The sequence below is a fragment of the Sciurus vulgaris genome (genome assembly GCF_902686455.1).
Source record: "Sciurus vulgaris genome assembly, chromosome: 2".
In the NCBI taxonomy this organism is placed as follows: domain Eukaryota; kingdom Metazoa; phylum Chordata; class Mammalia; order Rodentia; family Sciuridae; genus Sciurus; species Sciurus vulgaris.
In genome coordinates this window covers 13,088,562-13,105,091 of record NC_136462.1, presented here as the reverse complement: position 1 = coordinate 13,105,091, position 16,530 = coordinate 13,088,562, and the positions used below count along the sequence as shown (strand labels likewise).

The 16,530-nt window shown below is 55.7% G+C and overlaps 1 protein-coding gene across 4 annotated transcripts in view; it reads right to left on the bottom strand.

Moving 5' to 3' along the window:
- Window positions 1-11,388, bottom strand: part of ITPK1 (inositol-tetrakisphosphate 1-kinase) — a 138,330-nt gene extending 126,942 nt beyond the window's left edge. Inside the window, exon 1 of one of the 4 annotated variants that reach the window (XM_079127630.1) lies at window positions 10,681-11,388. In XM_079127630.1, coding sequence (XP_078983756.1) covers window positions 10,681-10,775 — 95 coding nt within the window. In that variant the 5' untranslated portion in view covers window positions 10,776-11,388. The remainder of the gene's footprint in view (window positions 1-10,680) is intronic. The other 3 variants (XM_079127631.1, XM_079127632.1, XM_079127633.1) reach the window with 3 other exon arrangements.
- Between the last annotated feature and the right edge of the window lie 5,142 nt (window positions 11,389-16,530).

The following is a 16,530-nucleotide window of genomic DNA, read 5'->3' as shown; positions in this document are numbered from 1 at the left end:
GCCTCTGAGAATCTGGACTAACAGGCAGAGGCACCCCGCAGGGGCCAGGCAAGCCTCAGGCAGAAGGCCCTGAGCAGTTTCTCCTCACTCCTCCCACTGCCTCCAGAAAGGAACCCTGAGGGACCCAAAGCCCTGGCCAGGCCAACCACCCTGAGCCTCCTCCCAGCCTCTGGTTAACTCCCTTTGCCTGGGCCCTCACAACTGCAGCCCTGAGGATTGGAACAGCCTGGGCTACTGACCAGCAGCCACCCACTGGCCACTGCCTCCCTCTTCCAGTGGAAGCAATCTCAGGGGGTCCTCCCCACAGTTCCTACCAGGCCTATCCAGCTGCAGGAGGGCCAGGGTCAGGCTGTGCACCTGACTGCAGCTGAGTCCTGGACCTGTCAGTGGCCCTCCCTGGACCAGCACTCCCTCTGGCTCCAAGAACCCCCAGTCGATCAGCCACAGATGCTCCTGGCTCACAGAACCCTCAGCATCCTGGCAGAAAGAGATCTCTGCTCTTCCTGAGTGGGGACAGGGCCAAGCAGCAACAGGCTAATTGTGTTTACATAACAGGAGACTGTTTCACTCCAAAACACTTCAGTGTCAAAGCACCAAGGTTCCCCACAGGGACAGCAGGGCGGAAGACATCACCCTTCACCCTGAGCTCCAGGGCCCTATAAAATGCCACCCCCCCCAAGGCAATGGGGGACAGCACTTTCTCCAGGATGCCCACTTGCCTGGCCTCTGGGCCCAAGAGCCTCAGAATCTGCCTGTGCTGGCCTGGCCATGGCAATAAGCCAGAACTGGGTTTATTTGGGGAGAAAGGTAAAGCCGGGGGCCCCACGTTCAGCTCTGATTTGTGGGGGTACTCTCCCCTTTCCTCTTGGGAACAGTGTCCTGGCCCTGGACAATACGTGCATACCCTCAGGCCCCCACCCTGGTCTCTGCAATCCCTGTAAAGAGCTGGAAGCCAGTAGAGAGTAGTCCCTGCCTTCTCCCTGACCCCCACCAGCCACTGGAACCAGAACCAGGAAGTGCCTCCACCTCTCCTGGCTGCCAGATTCACCCTGCTTCCTCCAGGAACAGTTGCCAGCTTCCCTCTGAGCACCCACCTTGCCCCACACCCAGGCCACGCAGAAGGGAATGCGCCCCAGTGCTCAGCACTCCCCAGACCCAGCCACATGTTCAGAGCCAGGCACTGGGTCAGACTGACAAATCAGGATGAGTCCAGGCCCCTAGGCACCTCGGGCCTGAGGGTACAGGCTTGGAGCCAACTCACCCAGTCCTGAATCTCAGCTCTGCCACCCACGAGCTGTGGGAACCCTGGCAAGTCTGGTTAGGAAAGTGAAGCCAAGGTGGAAGAGAACAAACAGGAGAGCACAGACACAAGTCCTAAGGGCCAGCACCTGCATCCAGCTGTGTCTGAAGCCAGAGCTCTCCAAGGATTGAGCACTGACAGGAGTCAATCCACTGCCCTCTATCACAAGATCCAGGTGGCTCTTAGTCTCTATCATAACCCCCACCTACGGCTTGCAGGAATCAGCCACACTTGCCACTCAGCTGGTCGACCTCACCCTGACGACTCGCCACATCTGCTGGTTAGAGGAGAGGGAAAAGACAGCACAGCAGTGGGCCGGGTCTGCAGCCTCCACAAGGTCTCATTCTCTGTGCAATCCCAGTCAGCTGCTGATGCAGGGGCACCAGAGCTGGCCACATCCCAAAGGATACCCTAGGGAAGGTGATAATCTTCCCTACTCCCCCATCCTTCCCAGGAGAGCATCCCAAATGCAAAGAATTTCCAGCAAGGTTAAAGACCGTGGCAGGAGGGTGGGTACCGACCACCCAGGCCCACTGACCAAAACAACTTGCACCTCTTAAATCTCGCAGCACAGGGACAACTGTGCAGTCTCGCCACAGGCCCCTGGGACAGCTCCCCAAGCTCTCCCAAGCACAGGAAGCACATACCTCACCAACAGGGGCAACCCCCCTCCATTTACAAGCCAGAAGCTGCCACCCCACCCGCCAGCTTCAGCCCACGGCGAGGCAGCAAGGGTGCTGGGCACCCAAATCTCCTTGAGCACAGGCCATGGCCTGCCTGCACAGGGTCAAAGTGAGGAACGGGGGTGGGAAACAGAACTTCTTTCACACTGGACCTCCATGCCACTGCCCACACCGCTCCAGGCCTTTCCTGGGAAAGGCAGTATCCCCTTTTCTTTTCAAGGATCCTGTAACAGAAGTGAGGACTTTTAAAGTCAGCTTTAGGGTCGCAAGGCCAGGTTCAAATCTAAGCTGCCCTGCAGGCTCTATGGCTTGGGGCTGACAGCACAGTCCTCCAGAGTCACTGTTCCACTCCTGTGAGGATGCAGGGCACAGAGGAAATTCCACCCTGCAGAGAGAAGCCAACAGGCCCCCCACTTTATTCTCATGAAGAAACCCTGAGCCCAGGGTCCTGACAGGACCACCCTAGAAGACTCACCAGCTGTCCCCGACCCAGGAGCTCTGGGCACACAGCAGGCAGTCACTGGGTGAGCACAGGAAGGAATGAGTGGGGTACCTTTCAAAAGAAGATACTGGGCCCTCTCCAGATCCCTTGCTGGGGGTGCAGAAGCCCAGGAACCAGCAGTAGGAAAAGTGGCCCAGTGTGGGTGCCCCAGAGTGGGGACCGGATGTTTCCTCACCTCCGCAGCCAACCCTGGCTGCTAGATGGAAATAGGGTGTAAGCAGAAACGAAAGTGAAACCACCCAGAGCGTCCTCCTTGCACCCCTGCACCCGCCTACCTCACCCCAGCCCTCCTGGGCCCCAGGCCCACCCCTGGAAGGGAAGGAAGGCAAGGGATCCCGTCGCTGACCAGGCACCTGTGCAGCTCACAGCCCCAGGGGGTATGCTGCCCCAATGTTACAGTGGAGGAGCAGAGGCTAGGGAGGTGGACCACCTACCCAGGCATCTCAGCCAGTTGGCCAAGTCTCAAGCTTTACTGCCACCTCGGCCACCCACCATCCCTCTGGGTCCTAAAAAAAGAACCTTTGATTTTCTTCTGAAATTGGGTACCATTTGCGTAGTGGCTGGGTGTGAACCCACCTGGCAGGCAGGAGACAGCACAGTTTCAGGAATCAGTCAGCCCTGAGGATAAATCCTGGCTCTGACACTCAGTGTGTCACTTTACCGCTCCCTGAGCCTCAGTTCTCATCTAGCAAATGAACACGCGCTACCCATCTTGGGGGGTATGTTTCCAATCTACAATCAGGACTGGCCCACAGGGCATTCTCTGTACCCTCTGAGCTCTGGCACAAGCCACTGATGGACAAAGGAAAGGAGGGGAAGTAAAGGAGCCCTCCTAGACCCAGCAGTCACCTGACAAGCCCCACTTCCCTCAGTCCCAGCTTGGGTCTTCCCCAGGGCACAGACAGGCAGCAGCCCAGGAGTCCATGACATCCACAGCACAAACTGCAGAGGACAACACCTCAGGTTGCACCAGCACCTCCTCCCGTCCAGGCCTGAAATCCAGGTCAAATCTGGACAGACTGGTCCCAGGAAGGTTTCCCATGCAAAACGAGCTCCTTTCAAGCCTCTAGATCCACCTTTCAGTACTCTAGAGCAAACCAGAAGCCAGAGGCAAGAAATCTTAACGGTAGGGAGAAGGGATTTCTCAAAAGGCGGCTACCAGCAGGCGGAGCTGGGCAGTAAGTACGCCCTGCCTTGCCTGGCCAGGGGCTCCATCCAAGGTCTCCCAGCCCAAGTGCTGGGAAGACAGCCGGGAATCCACACTGCTCGCCAGGAGCTCTCAGGACAGAAGACCTGCCTGGAAAGTTCTGCAACACCCTCCTGGAGAGTCCCTGTTCTAGAAGGCTGTAGCGTTGGTTCGGCCTTGTTGAACTCAGTGCTTCCCATGCCTGACAATTATAGAGTGAGGTCGAGTGACACACTTAAGAAATGACAGTCTGAGTTTCCCAGAAGCATCTTCAGGGCACTCCACAAGGAGACCACAGTGCCCTTCCCTACCGAGCTTCATGTCTGAGGAGAGCTGGACATGAGGACATGCCTCTCTCACCAGTGCCCCTGGTGCCTTCTGTTGGCCAGTGGCAGACAAATGACTGCCAAGGAGAACAAGCATCAGCTGGGGGCATCTGCCCCGCCCCCACCACAGGGCACTGAGGCCTACCCTGCTCTGGGAAATGTCAGCTGACCTGGGCCCACCCAGCCCACCCAAGGCCCAGAGCTGCTGATTCCCCGAACACAGCTGCTAGACTAAGGCTAGACTAACACACGGGGCATGTGCACTGCCTGGTCCTCGGCCTCCAGAGCACAGCTGCAGCTCCTTCAGGAGGAGGAAGGTCGCAGGGCCTCCTCCACACTGTCAGGGAACAGGCTCAGCACGGACACCCTCAAGCCTCCTTCGACCACCTAAGGTGGACCAGTCTGCAGTTACACCCAGAGCTGCCTGTCCTTCCCTAGGTGGCTCCCCTGAGTGCATGTGGAACTCAGGACTCAGGACCAAGGCAGCTACACAGTGAACACCACCCACCCTGTGGGTCCTTCAGTTCCTACAGGGAGCTCTCAGTCCCTCTCATCAAATGTCATCTCCTCAGAATGATAAGTGGCAGCAGCAGCCCCGCCATCGTTCTCTAGTTTGCGGGCTTCCTGGTTCTGCTTGCACCATGAGCGTGTCCAGCGTCTCTGGGGCGGCTTTACACCCCTCTCCAAGGTTCCAGGGGCAAAGGCTAGCACCCAGCACAGGGCACGCAGGCAGATGCTGGGAAGCTGCCAGTAGCTCCCCACCCTGCTCCCCCACCCCCGTCCTGGGCTTCCCTCCTGGCCCAGAGAACTCAGAGTCATAAGTGGCTTTGGCTGAGCCACAGGGACATGGAAAAGGCTTCCAAAACACCAGGACAAACTTTTCAGCTCCTACGTGCACTGATGTAGACACTGGGGTTTCAGCAATAAATAAAACTGCTCAAGTCTCTACCTTCATGGAACCTACTCTTTAAAAGGGAAACAAACTGAACACAACAGAGAAAGAGCAAGCCCAGCAGCTGGAGGTCCCTAAGCTTTACCGAAGCTTCAACTTGAGAAAAAGATGGAAAAATAAAAGACATCTCCAGAAGCCACCACTAGGAGGGCCTCTGGCCTGACTGTGCATACTGATTGACCCTCCAGGGGCAGCTGGTGGCTTAGCAGAGTCCACGAGGTAGGCTCTGCTGGTCGGCCTGCCCTGGGACACCCCGATGTTAACAAAGAAGGGCACCCAGCCTTCATGGGCCTGGGGGGGCCAGGATCTGGAGCTGCCTCCCAGAAGTTCCTCAAATTTCCAGCCAGTAACAATCCTGCCAAACCCTAAAAGTGAGGGGTGAAGGAGGGTCACAAGGACTGTCACAATCCTCAGACTAGCACTATGATGGCCTACAGAGCCAGCCTATGAAGCCCTGCTGGGGAGTCACAGCCACAAAGGCTACTTTCTGAGGAGCCCACAGCAAGACGACAAGGTCCAGATGAGATTCAAACAGCCCAATGGAATGGCCCGGCCTGCTCCAACGTGCACCCCGGATCCCACCTCCAGAGGAGGCTCTAGTCAGCAGGGGGCAGGAACGCTGCTCCTAGAGCAGGGGACCTTGCCAGGTCCCTTCTGTATGATGCTGGATCAGCCACTCCACCCTGCCAGGCCTGGGTTTCCCACCCAGGACTGCAGCACCTTCTAAAGCAAGGCCGCACCACTTCAGGCCAGCTCTCCAAGACTGGGGTAGGTCCAATTCATGCAGGAAGGGGTAAGGGGCTCAGCCAGTGGCTCTGCCAATGAAGGAGGAAGCATCCCCTCGGAAGTGAGCTTACCAGCTCACTTTGTATTTTGAACACAAAATACAAATGGGGACAGAAACCCTACTTATGTCCAACCGTTCAGGAGCTGTACTTATGAGGCACTTCACTAGGATTTTATTGGATGCCCCAAACCTGCTAGTCCACTGGGAAAAATAACTAGTGGAGGAAGAGTAGTCCAATGGTTAGGGACAGAGGCACCCAGCCTGCCATGTCAGTAAGCCCAGCTGTGCCTGGTGCCTCATCAGCCCCAAAAATGTGAACTCCTGCATCTCACTACCAGAAAAGAAATGTAAGCACACACCTGTACCTAATCACAAACAGAAGGGGCATTTTCAGAGAGCCCAACACAGACTTTCCAACCTCCACACTTAGAAAGATGACAGTATCACCTTGCAACCAAATAATTTTCTCAGCTTCCCCACCCATAAAATAGGTGAGGGTATAAGCCTGTGGGGGCAGAAGTGGGCACCGTAAGATTCAGATGGACCATTTGTTAAAGGAAAATAGAACCATCACGCAGGGTGGGCCCCTCCTTGGCCAAGCCCGTTGACCTGAGGTTCAAGCCCACAAACCCCACACCCCAGCAGCCTGATCAGCTAACATTAACAGACCTCAGGGCCACTCACAAACTATCAAATCCAAGAACAACACTAAATGGGTGTCACATGGGTGGTCAGCTGCAGAGCCTGGCCTGAAACCTCTGCAGCCTCATCAAAGACATCCTGCATCCAGACGGGTATTTGCTCTGACAACAGGTCCAGTCCGCTCCCTAGGAGGCTGGCAGGAAAGATTTATTTGCAAGGTTGAACTACGGATATTCCCCGTGCGCCACTGCAAAGGAAACCGAAGTCAGAACCTCCTCCCACCTCCACGCCTCCGAGATGGTGGCAAATCCTGCCATGAAAATCAACCAATAAATACCAACCCAGACCGGCATCACTGAATCCTGGAAAAGATCCTCCTTCCTCCCTCTGCAGAATCTCCTGGAAGAGTTCCAGCCCAAAGTGCTAAGCCATCCTGGAACACAGTGACCTCAGGATGGCTCTAATTTAAAGGAAGAAACGGGGGCTGGGGTGTAGCTCAGTGGAAGCGTGCTTGCCCAGCCTGTGCAAGGCCCGGGGTTCAATTCCTAGCACTGCCAAAAAGAAGAAGAAACGTAGGATCTGAGGGAAAGGGATAAGCCCAACAGCCCAACCCTACCCTCCCTGGCACGCTCTAGAGAGATGGTTGACAACAATCCCCCAGCCCTGTGAAGGCAGAGGCTCCCCCGCTGTACCCCAACCACTGCCTAACACCAAGCCTGGATTCTAGAAGGCTTTCAGTAAACATGAGCATCAACGAACTCCACAGTGCCTTCTGGGAACTGTATGAATGGGTCCCCAGCGGGGACAATGTGGTCGAAGACGGCTCCCTGCGCATGCGTCCCAAAAGCAGGGTTGGCCCAGCTCACTCTGAGTGCTCTGAAGACAAGGACTTCACAGGCATTCTCCTGCTTTGAGCCTCCACCAGGCTGGCCTCCGCTGGCAAGGGTACACCTAATAAACAAGGAGGCTGCATTCTAGCAGCAAGGCTCCAGCCTGAGTTCAGGGAAGCCTTGACAGGATGTGCCAGGCCCTTCTGCTTCCAGCCTCAGTTTCCCATCTCTCCATCCCTGGCTGCTGCTAGGACAAGATGAGGTACTTAGAAGCAACTCATTAAAAATCAGCTGCCGTTATAGTAAAGACAGATGATGTTCACCCACATGGTATACCAAAGGGCTTCACGATGCCATGTGCCTCTGTCACAACCCCCTGCAGCTCCCACCTGCTGAAAAGGAGCTGGTAGAGAGGCACAGAAAGCATGAACGAAAGGAACCCAGGCCAGCCAGCATTCCCCAAAGGGGCAGCAAGGGAACAAAACAAACTCAGAAGCTCCCTAAAATCTCCAATCTGTCTAACTCACAGCTTTACCCCCCGCTGCTCCTTGAGGCCTCTTCTAAGCATCTTGAAAAAGCCACAGAGAGAGGGTGTGAGGGAGCTGCAAGGTGGCTCCTGCCTAGGAACGGGAGGCAGACAGGAGGGGAAAATGAACTCAACCACAGCCACGTCCTTGTGTCCCCACAGAGAGGGGAAGACACAGAGGAGGAACAGGAACAAACAGTACCACTGAAAACAAGCTGATTCAAAGGCTCATCTGCTGGCTGGCCAGAGGCCCCATCCTATCAGGCCTCACATCTGAAAGGGCTGGCCCTTGTACCTGCTTAATGTAGGTGGGGAACTTCCCAGGACTTGGTTCAACCACCTACTAATGCCACCTACAGGCACTGACCCCTGGCAGAACAGGGCACTACACTTTCTGAGGGCACAACTCAGTCTTGCAAGGAAAGTGTCCCTAGGGTAAAAACAGCAGTAACTGGACCCCTGGGAAGAAAACAAGGGCACCTTCTGTTGGAAGTGCCCAGAAAAAAGGCTTTGCTCTCTGAGCACATCCCAAGGTCACCGGGCTGGACTCAGTGCAGAAGGCAAAGGAAAAGAGCAGAAGTATGGAGCCGCCCACTCTGGCGCCCATTTCCCCATCTGTTAATCAAGAATGGATGAGAAGATCTCTTCCTATCTTGATAAGGTTTTTATAAGGCCTGACACTGAACTAAAGAGCTAATCCCAGTCCAGTCCAGCAACCCTCTCTGGTGAGGGTACTGCCCCCAAACCTTTGAAGCAACATCAAGTCATCTCCAACATGGACTTTTCAGAACAGAATTCACCGACAACTGATCATCCATCAATACAGGAGAGTTGAACCCCCAGATTCCAAATGATGAAAACGCGACAACCGTCCACACTGGCACATGGACATTCACACCAATGAGAACAGCAAAGGCCCAGGTCACCATCCCAACAGTTGGAAAATTTTGCAGCCAGCACAGAAATGTGGCCACCAGAGGGCACTGCCCTGGAAGTGGAAGAAGAAACAAAAACTCTTTTTGGTGTTTTCTTTTCCTTCTTAAGTTTACCGGACAAAACATCTAAAGCTTTGGTAATGAAAATAGAGTGGGCTTCCTGGGGTTCTAGAATGGCCCAGAGGCCTTTGCCTTCTTTTTGAAGTCAATATTTGGGCAAAGGAAAGCAACCAGACCTCGAACTCAATAGCTCTTCTACAAAAATTAACACTCTACTCCCGATTTTCCCCAGAACAGTTGACCACCTGGAAGTCCTGAACCCCTACCCCTTCAAAGGCAGGGAGGCCCCAAAGAAGGGCAAGCCTGAAGGTCTGGCATGAGGTCCCAACACTGAGTCAGCCAGGACTCTTGCTAGAGTCTGCTAATTGCTGGGTAAAACCTACCAATCCCAGGACAAATCGCAAGCTTTGGTTACAGAGAGTGACACAACGGCTATCAGTAAAAAAGGTGCAAAGTGTTAACTGGGATCTCCCAAGTCTTACGTGACGACAGGGGGAGCTCCCGTGCCCCACATCACAACTGAACTTCGAGAAAATGCCACAGGGGCTTCTCCACATTTCTTCACTGTGTAGGGCACCCTTTTCACAACAGTGTGTATCTGGGGTGCAATCTTCCAATGTCCTTTTTCAATGTTCCTGAAGCCTTACACCTCATCATCAAAGCTCTGGCTGTGAGTTCCTCCTGATTTCCTTGCAAATTCCTAGGGCCACTCTGCATGCCTTGCCTGCCATGAAAATCCTGCTCTCTCCCAGTGAAGCCTGCTTGGGAGAGGCAGCCAAACCCAACCCTGCACCGAGGGAGCAGAACCAGGGGCTGTAGGGAGAAAGTGCCTGTGCGACTTGCACGGAACACAAGAGCAGCAGGCCCTGGGGACAGCAGTGAGGAGCACACAGGTGCTGCCAGGGCTGCCAGCATGTGCCAGCTCAGACAGCCCCTTGCCCTGCACACCAAGGATAAAGAAGCACAACTGTTTCATTCTCCACAATGTCTGGGGACTCAACAGGGTCAAAAATGCAACCGGGGCCATTTTCAAAAATCAAATGTACCAAGTGGAGACACTGCGTAACAAAGGTTTCCACCTGGAGTTTGCAAAAGGCTTGGGGCACTGGAGCCTCCCGGGCTTTCATTGAGACGGGGATTTAACAGTATTTCAGGGGTACAGCCACAGTGTGGAGCAAGACAAGGCACACCTGACCCAAGACTCCATACTTCTGCAATTTACCAAGACTGTAATCCACTGAACGCCCGGTTTCCACCACTGAGCATGGTAGGAGGAGGGCACCCGGCAGAGGCAAAAGGCCATGCATTTATACAGCACCTTCTATGCACCAGCCACTCCTAAGCCAAGGGACCCCACCCCTCTAGCTGGTCGGTACCCCTTCTCTGACACGTGGCCTAGAATCACCACCCTGGCCAATTTGCAAGGCTGCTGTGAGGCTCTAATGAGACAGCAAATCACCACATCCAAGCCAAGTACTGCTGCTCGCTTCAATGGGACTCAACCGGGTGATATGCAATGACAGCTCCAGGAAGCTGAGCACACGCGGGGCACGTAGTAGGTGGCCCATAAACGTTGGTGCCCTTCTCCAGTACGGAGAAGGTGACCAAGGAAGACAAACCCGTCTGTCCAAAAGTACCTTCAAACCCCTGGCTGACAGCGCGGACCCCCGGATTGCCCAGGTCCCTCCGCCAGCCTCCAGCCGCGCTCCCAGCGAAGCTGGGGGTTTCGGGTCGGGGGCACAGTGCACCTGAGAGCCCCGGTTCGAGCCATCGCCTCTACTGGCCACCGCTCCCCTCCGACCTGCCGGCGGCCCCACAGCCACCTGGCTACGCGCACGCAGCCTCCGCGCTCACCGCTCCTTCCCGTTTTGCTCTCGCCTCCCCAGCGGCCGCGGAGGCTGAGCCGGGCTGAGGCCGGGGGTCCCCGGCGCCGAGCCGCGTCCCTCCTTACCTGCACAGCTCGGCGAAGGCCTGGAAATTGAGCTTCTTGATCTTCTTCTCGCTCAGCCAGTAGCCCACTCTCTTCCCTTTGAGAAAGGTCTGCATCTTCCTCCTCGGGCGGGGAGCCTGGGTCCGGAGGAAATCGCCCACAGGCCGAGTCCGGGGCCGGCGCGCGCCGCGAGCGTGCGGGCACCTCCTCCCGGCGGCGGGGACGCGGAACGGGCTCCGGCGCGCAGTCCTGCCGGGAGGGGCGGCGGGGCGGGGCGGCCCGCGAGGGCGGCGCTCAGCGCGGCGCGCCACTGGCTGGGCCGGCGGGTGGCCCGCCCGCGACGCGCCCGCCCGCCCCCGCCGCCCGCGGGGCTCGCCGCCCGCCGCCTGCCCGCGGGCTGCGCCGGGCCGGCCGCGGAGGGGAGGGGCCGGGCCTCGGCGACACCGCCCGCGCCTCCCTCCCGCCGCGCGGGCCGGAGCAAGACGCCCTCCCGCGGCGGCGGCGGGCTGCGCGCCGCCCGAGCCCGTCCTCCCCGCCCGCGCCGCGTTCGGCCGCTCCGAGCCGGGCGCCGCTCCTTCCGAGACCCGGCGGGGCGCACGCGGCCGCCAGCGGTCCTCACCCGCCGCCGCCGCGTCCTCGCGCTCAGCCCGCCGCGAAGCCGGCGCCGACGCCCGCGCTGCCCGGCCGGCCGCCGCCGGAGCCCGCCGGGCAGCGCGCGGAGGAAGCGCGGGCGGCCGCCAGGGGGCAGCGCCGCCGCCTCTTAAAGGCGCAGTGCCCGCCCGCGTAGCTGTTGGGCGCTTGTTTGTGTCGCGGGTGGAGGCGAGGGCGGCGTTTGGGTTGGCCCCGGCGGAGTGCTCGGATCTGTGAAATGAGCGAGGGCAGGGGGTCGTGGCGGGGCGCTCTGCGCCTGTCCTGTGGGGGTGGCCGGCCCTGAGCGTCGCTCCTCGCCGGCATCCTGTAAGCGGTGCTCAGCCCGCAGGCGATGCGTGGCAACTGCAGCGGGCGCTGTAACGCTGAATGAGAGCTCCCATCCCCAGAGGAAGCTACCCGGCCAGGCTTAGGACGTTAACCACCCGGCGACCGCCCCGGGTCCGCAGGGAGGCCAGGATGAGCCCAACATCCCAGGAGGCCCTCCCTCGGCCGGGCGAGGGGCGGTGTCTGCCCCCGCACCTGGATTCACTGACCCCCACCCGCCTCCAGGCCCTGTGGGCACTACCCAGCGTCCCTGCCCGCAGAGACCTCCTGGGGTGGGGGGAGAGATGTCCAGGCAGGAAAACTGGGTTCCTGTGAGGAGCTCAGGAAACTCTCCGAAGGGACATTTGAACTGGTCTTGGAAAATAAGGAAGATTATTCAGGCCTGAGAACAAGAAAAGCTAGGATTGAGGAAGGAGAAATGAAAGAACCGAGTTGTTAGGGCGATGACCGACTTGACTAAACTTGAGCCAGGCTCCTCCGTGTTCCTCTTTCTGCCCAGGCCCTGACCTTGGCCTCTGTCCTTGAGCCCTTTAGTCGTTTTATTGAGCAGGAATCCTGCTGAGTCAGGAAAATCTGCCACCTTTGATATCAGATCACCCTTGCCTGCCTGCAGTAAGAATCCTGTCAAGTCACTTTAGCCAGAATCCCCAGAGCCTTGAGGTTTCTGCTTAGTAATTTTCCATGCACCGACCCCCTACTCTGTTCCTGGGCTATAAATTCCCACTTTTCCTTGTAGTGGGAGTGGTGCCAAGTCTCGCCCCTGATGTAACACCCCGTTGGAGTAGTCCACTTCATAAATAAAGTCTTCCTTGCTGTCTTTAACAAGTGTCTTTATTTTTTCTTTAACAGGGGAGGAAAAGGATGGGGTGGGAAGTAGGCAAGGGTGGGAGACAGGTCCCCGGTGGGCCGGCCAGGAGGGGCTTTGCATCCTAGGCCATGGGGGACCTAGCAGGGAAGGGGTGCTAGCTAGCATCAAGGGTCAGCACTGCACCTTAGAGAGGCTGCTCCCCAGAGCTCATGGCAAGTACACCCTCTGGCTGTGGCAGGAAACAAAAAGGGGACCAACAATCACTGACTGTCAAAGTCAATAGCAGAAGATCCCTGAACAGAGACACAGCCTGCAAGTGCCCTGTGTTCTTGGGCAGAGAGACAGCCATGGAGTTGGGTGCTCCAGGAGGCTTCCTGGAGTCCCTTTGCTCCAACAGACACAGGGAGCCCAGCGTATCACAGCATTGGGGTACAGAGATGAGTAAGACTGAGGTCCCAGGAAAAGGGATAGAGCCACTGACTAGAAACATGATGAGAGCTGTAGAGAAACACGAGGGAGAAGGCAGTCTGTTCTGTCGGCCAGCGGGGACTGTGGCACTGAGAACCGGGTAGGAGTTCAGGAAGGAGAGCCACTCCAGGCAAAGGGAAGGACAGGTGCAAAGGTTCCAAGAATGAAGGGCCAGAACCCTGTGACTCATAAGGCCTTGGAAGATGGACTCAGTAGGGAGCAAGGGACAAGGGAAATTGGGAAGGACACGGGAGAAGGGGGCAGGGTGTACATGCATACAGTCACCTCCCAGAACTTCTCTGGGTATCCTCATCTATAAAACGGGGATAAAATGCTCCCACACAGTTGATGAGAACTGGCCTGAGGGCCCAGGGAATCTTCACGGTTCCGGAAAGCTCTTCACCAAGGCCCAGCTCCAGGCTCCGCGTTCTTCCCCTGGTTACAGCCTGCCAAACCCCAGCGGCAACACAGCCCTCTTCCTCGTGGCCTGAGTTGCAACCAGACAAGGCTTGCCCCTCTGGGACTTCCACAGGCTTCCACTCACTCCACCTTATCCAGGAGCACACATTGGCTATGTGACCTTGCAGAGCACAGAGCCCCCTGGGGACCTCAGATCCCCCGTCCAACTTCATAAGGTAATCCCTGCTCCGCAAGAGCACTTCAAAATAGGAACGGCCAGCGGCCGTGCCATCTACAGTGTGTCGCATTATGAGGGTGTGCCCAGGAACCGGGGAGAGTGTCAGAGTAGTGGTGTCTCTCACGGGGACGGGAAGAAACGCCTTTGGCTTCCAAAGACCTGCCTGGCCTAGGCGTCGTAGTCCAGCTCTTCTCAGGCTCTGTGAGTCCCACGTAGGAGTGGGACTCTGTGAGTCACCGACGCCTCTGAGCCCCACGTAGGAGAGAGGCTGCTTACTTGGAAGAATCACAGCGAGGATTCCACCGGTGGTGTAGGTACCACAGGGAGGAGACATTGGAACAAAAATGTGACAAGGTGAGCGAGTGAGTCAAGCTGATGTTTCTGGGCTACAAACCCAACCCTCCGGCGGGGGAATAGCACATGCCCTGAGGTAGGTTTGGGCCTCGTGTTGACAAGGGACAGCAAGTAAACCAGACCAGCTGGAGCAGAAGGAGGAAGGCAGAAGTGTCTGGAGGGAAGGCCTGAGAGAATGGCCGGATCCCGCAGGCCTGTGGATCTCATCCTCTGACTGAGGAGGGAACCCCTCGGAAGAGCGTGGGGCCTTGTCCAGTCTTACCAGGATCACCTGCTGCTGCGTTCAGGAGCCACTGACTGGAGAGCAAGATTAGAGGGGGCTGTGGCTCAGGGGAGGAGCTCTTGCCTAGCATGTGTGATGCACCGGGCTCGATTCTCAGCACCACATACAAATACAGGTCCATCGACAACCAGAAAAAATATTTCAGACAGACATTATTACCCTATATACATGTATGAAAAAAAAATTTAAATAATAGCATAGGGGAGAGAAACCACCCGCGAGGCGTGGCAGCAATCCAGGTCAGCAGCGATGGTGGCTGAGCCCAGGCGGTAGCGTGAAGGTGCTGAGGTGGGTTCAGACTGTGCGAAGAGCCCAGAGGAAGAGCCACAGTGATTTGCCGTGGGTGACCATGGAAGGGAGGGCGAGGGAAGGCATGCGTCCGAGGTTCCTGGCTGAGCAACAGCTGAGTGGGGCGGACAGAGGAGGTACGGGCTTGGGGGCTCTAGTGAGGAGACCTGTGCGGGACAGGTTAGGTTAGAGGCTTCTGCCAGGTAACCAGCAGAGAAGGGCTGCCAGGGAAGCAACCGGATAAGAGGCTGGAGTTCAGGACGGTGACTCAGGCTAGAGATAAAATCAGCCATCGTCAGTGTAGAGATGTTACTGAGAGCCATAAGACTGGATGAGATCACCTGGGACACGAAGGGGGGGGAAGGTCAAGGATGGAGCCAAGGGGCGTGACTGTTCATAGGTCAGCAAGGACCAGAGGAACCAGCCACAGAGAAGAAGAACAGAAGCCCACAGAACATACAGGCACAGTCAAAGAAGCCAAAGGAGGGGAGCATTTCTAGGAGAAAGGGGCAGTCCAGTGGGTGGAACTAAGTCAGAACTAATGGGTGGCCTTGGATCTGATGACAGGGAGGTCATTGGTGGCCTTCCAGAGAGCAGATAGGAAAGTGTCTCTCAAGAAAAGGCAAGTATAATAGGGGGTGGCTGATAGACGGCCTCTGCCTAAAAAAATATGCGGTGATATGTTTGTGTGAACAGAGACTGTCTCATTTCTGAAAAGATGCACAGAATGCATCAACCACAGTTGCTACTGGGGAGAAAAACTGGGAAAGGAGTTATCTGGGGTGAGAGGAGACTCATTTTTTCATTACATATTTGCTGGCCTATAAAAATATTTTTCATCAAGCATATATTACTTTTTCAGTTAAAAATAGTTTTAGCAGGACTGGGGAGATAGCTCAGTTGGTAGAGTGCTTGCCTCACAAGCACAAGGCCCTGGGTTCAATCCCCAGAACTGCAAAAAAAAATTTTTTTTGAATAGTTTTAGCAAGGAAGAACACATGGCTGTTATGAAATGGGAAAAATATGTGATGTCCAAGACCAGTTGAAAGGGCTGTTGGCAGGGAGGGAAACCTCTGAAGCACCTGCGTGGGATATCTTATCCTAAATGGATGAGAAAAATATTTTTCCAATAAAAAATAACATCTTCCCACCTGGCATGATAGCACTTACCTGTAATTTCAGCTACTGGGGAAGCTAAAGCAGAAGGATCGCAAGTTTGAGGCCAGCCCAGGCAACTTAGCAAGACCCTGTCTTAAAAAATAAAAAGATCTGGGGATGTGGCTTGGTGGCGGCACACTGCGAGGCCCTGGGTTGGAGCCCCAGCACTGGGGAAAAAAAGAGGGGAGGGAGCTGAAGACACAGCTCTGTGGTAAAGCACCCCTGGGCTCAATCCCTGGTACCCTCACGCACACAAAATTCCACTGGAACTAATTAGCTTTATCTTACTTTAAAACATTACAAATGATTCCTTACTATTATCTAAAACATAATTTATGCTTGCTGTAGTTTGGATATAACTTGAGTATGTCCCTCAAAATTTCACAAGCTGGAAGCTTGGTCCCTAGTGTGGCAGTTTGAGGTGGTGGAACCTTTAAGATGTAGGGCCTGGTGGAAGGTCACTAGATCTCAGAATCTCCTTTGCTTCCTGTCTCACCATGTGATCATTCCCTCTCACACAAGCTCCCATCATTATATCATTCACCATGTTGTGATGTAGCCTAGAGGCCCTCACCAGAGCCAAGCAGAAGCCAGATCTATGCTCTTGGGCCTCCAATAATATGAGCTAAATAAACCTCTTTTCTTATAAAATATCCAGCCTTGGGTATTTTGTTACAGCAATGGAAAATGGATTAATACAATATTCACATATCCCTAATTGCCTCTAAAAGCTCCTTTTACAACTAGTTCATCCAACCCATATAGATACCTGGCCCCTGGATGGCATCTGATTAGTGATGTCTCCTGACCTCTTCTGATCTAGACCATTTTCCCTCTTGAAAGAGATTGAATTGATTATCCCACAGAAGCTCTAACTTTCTAATTTGTCTCATTACCTCT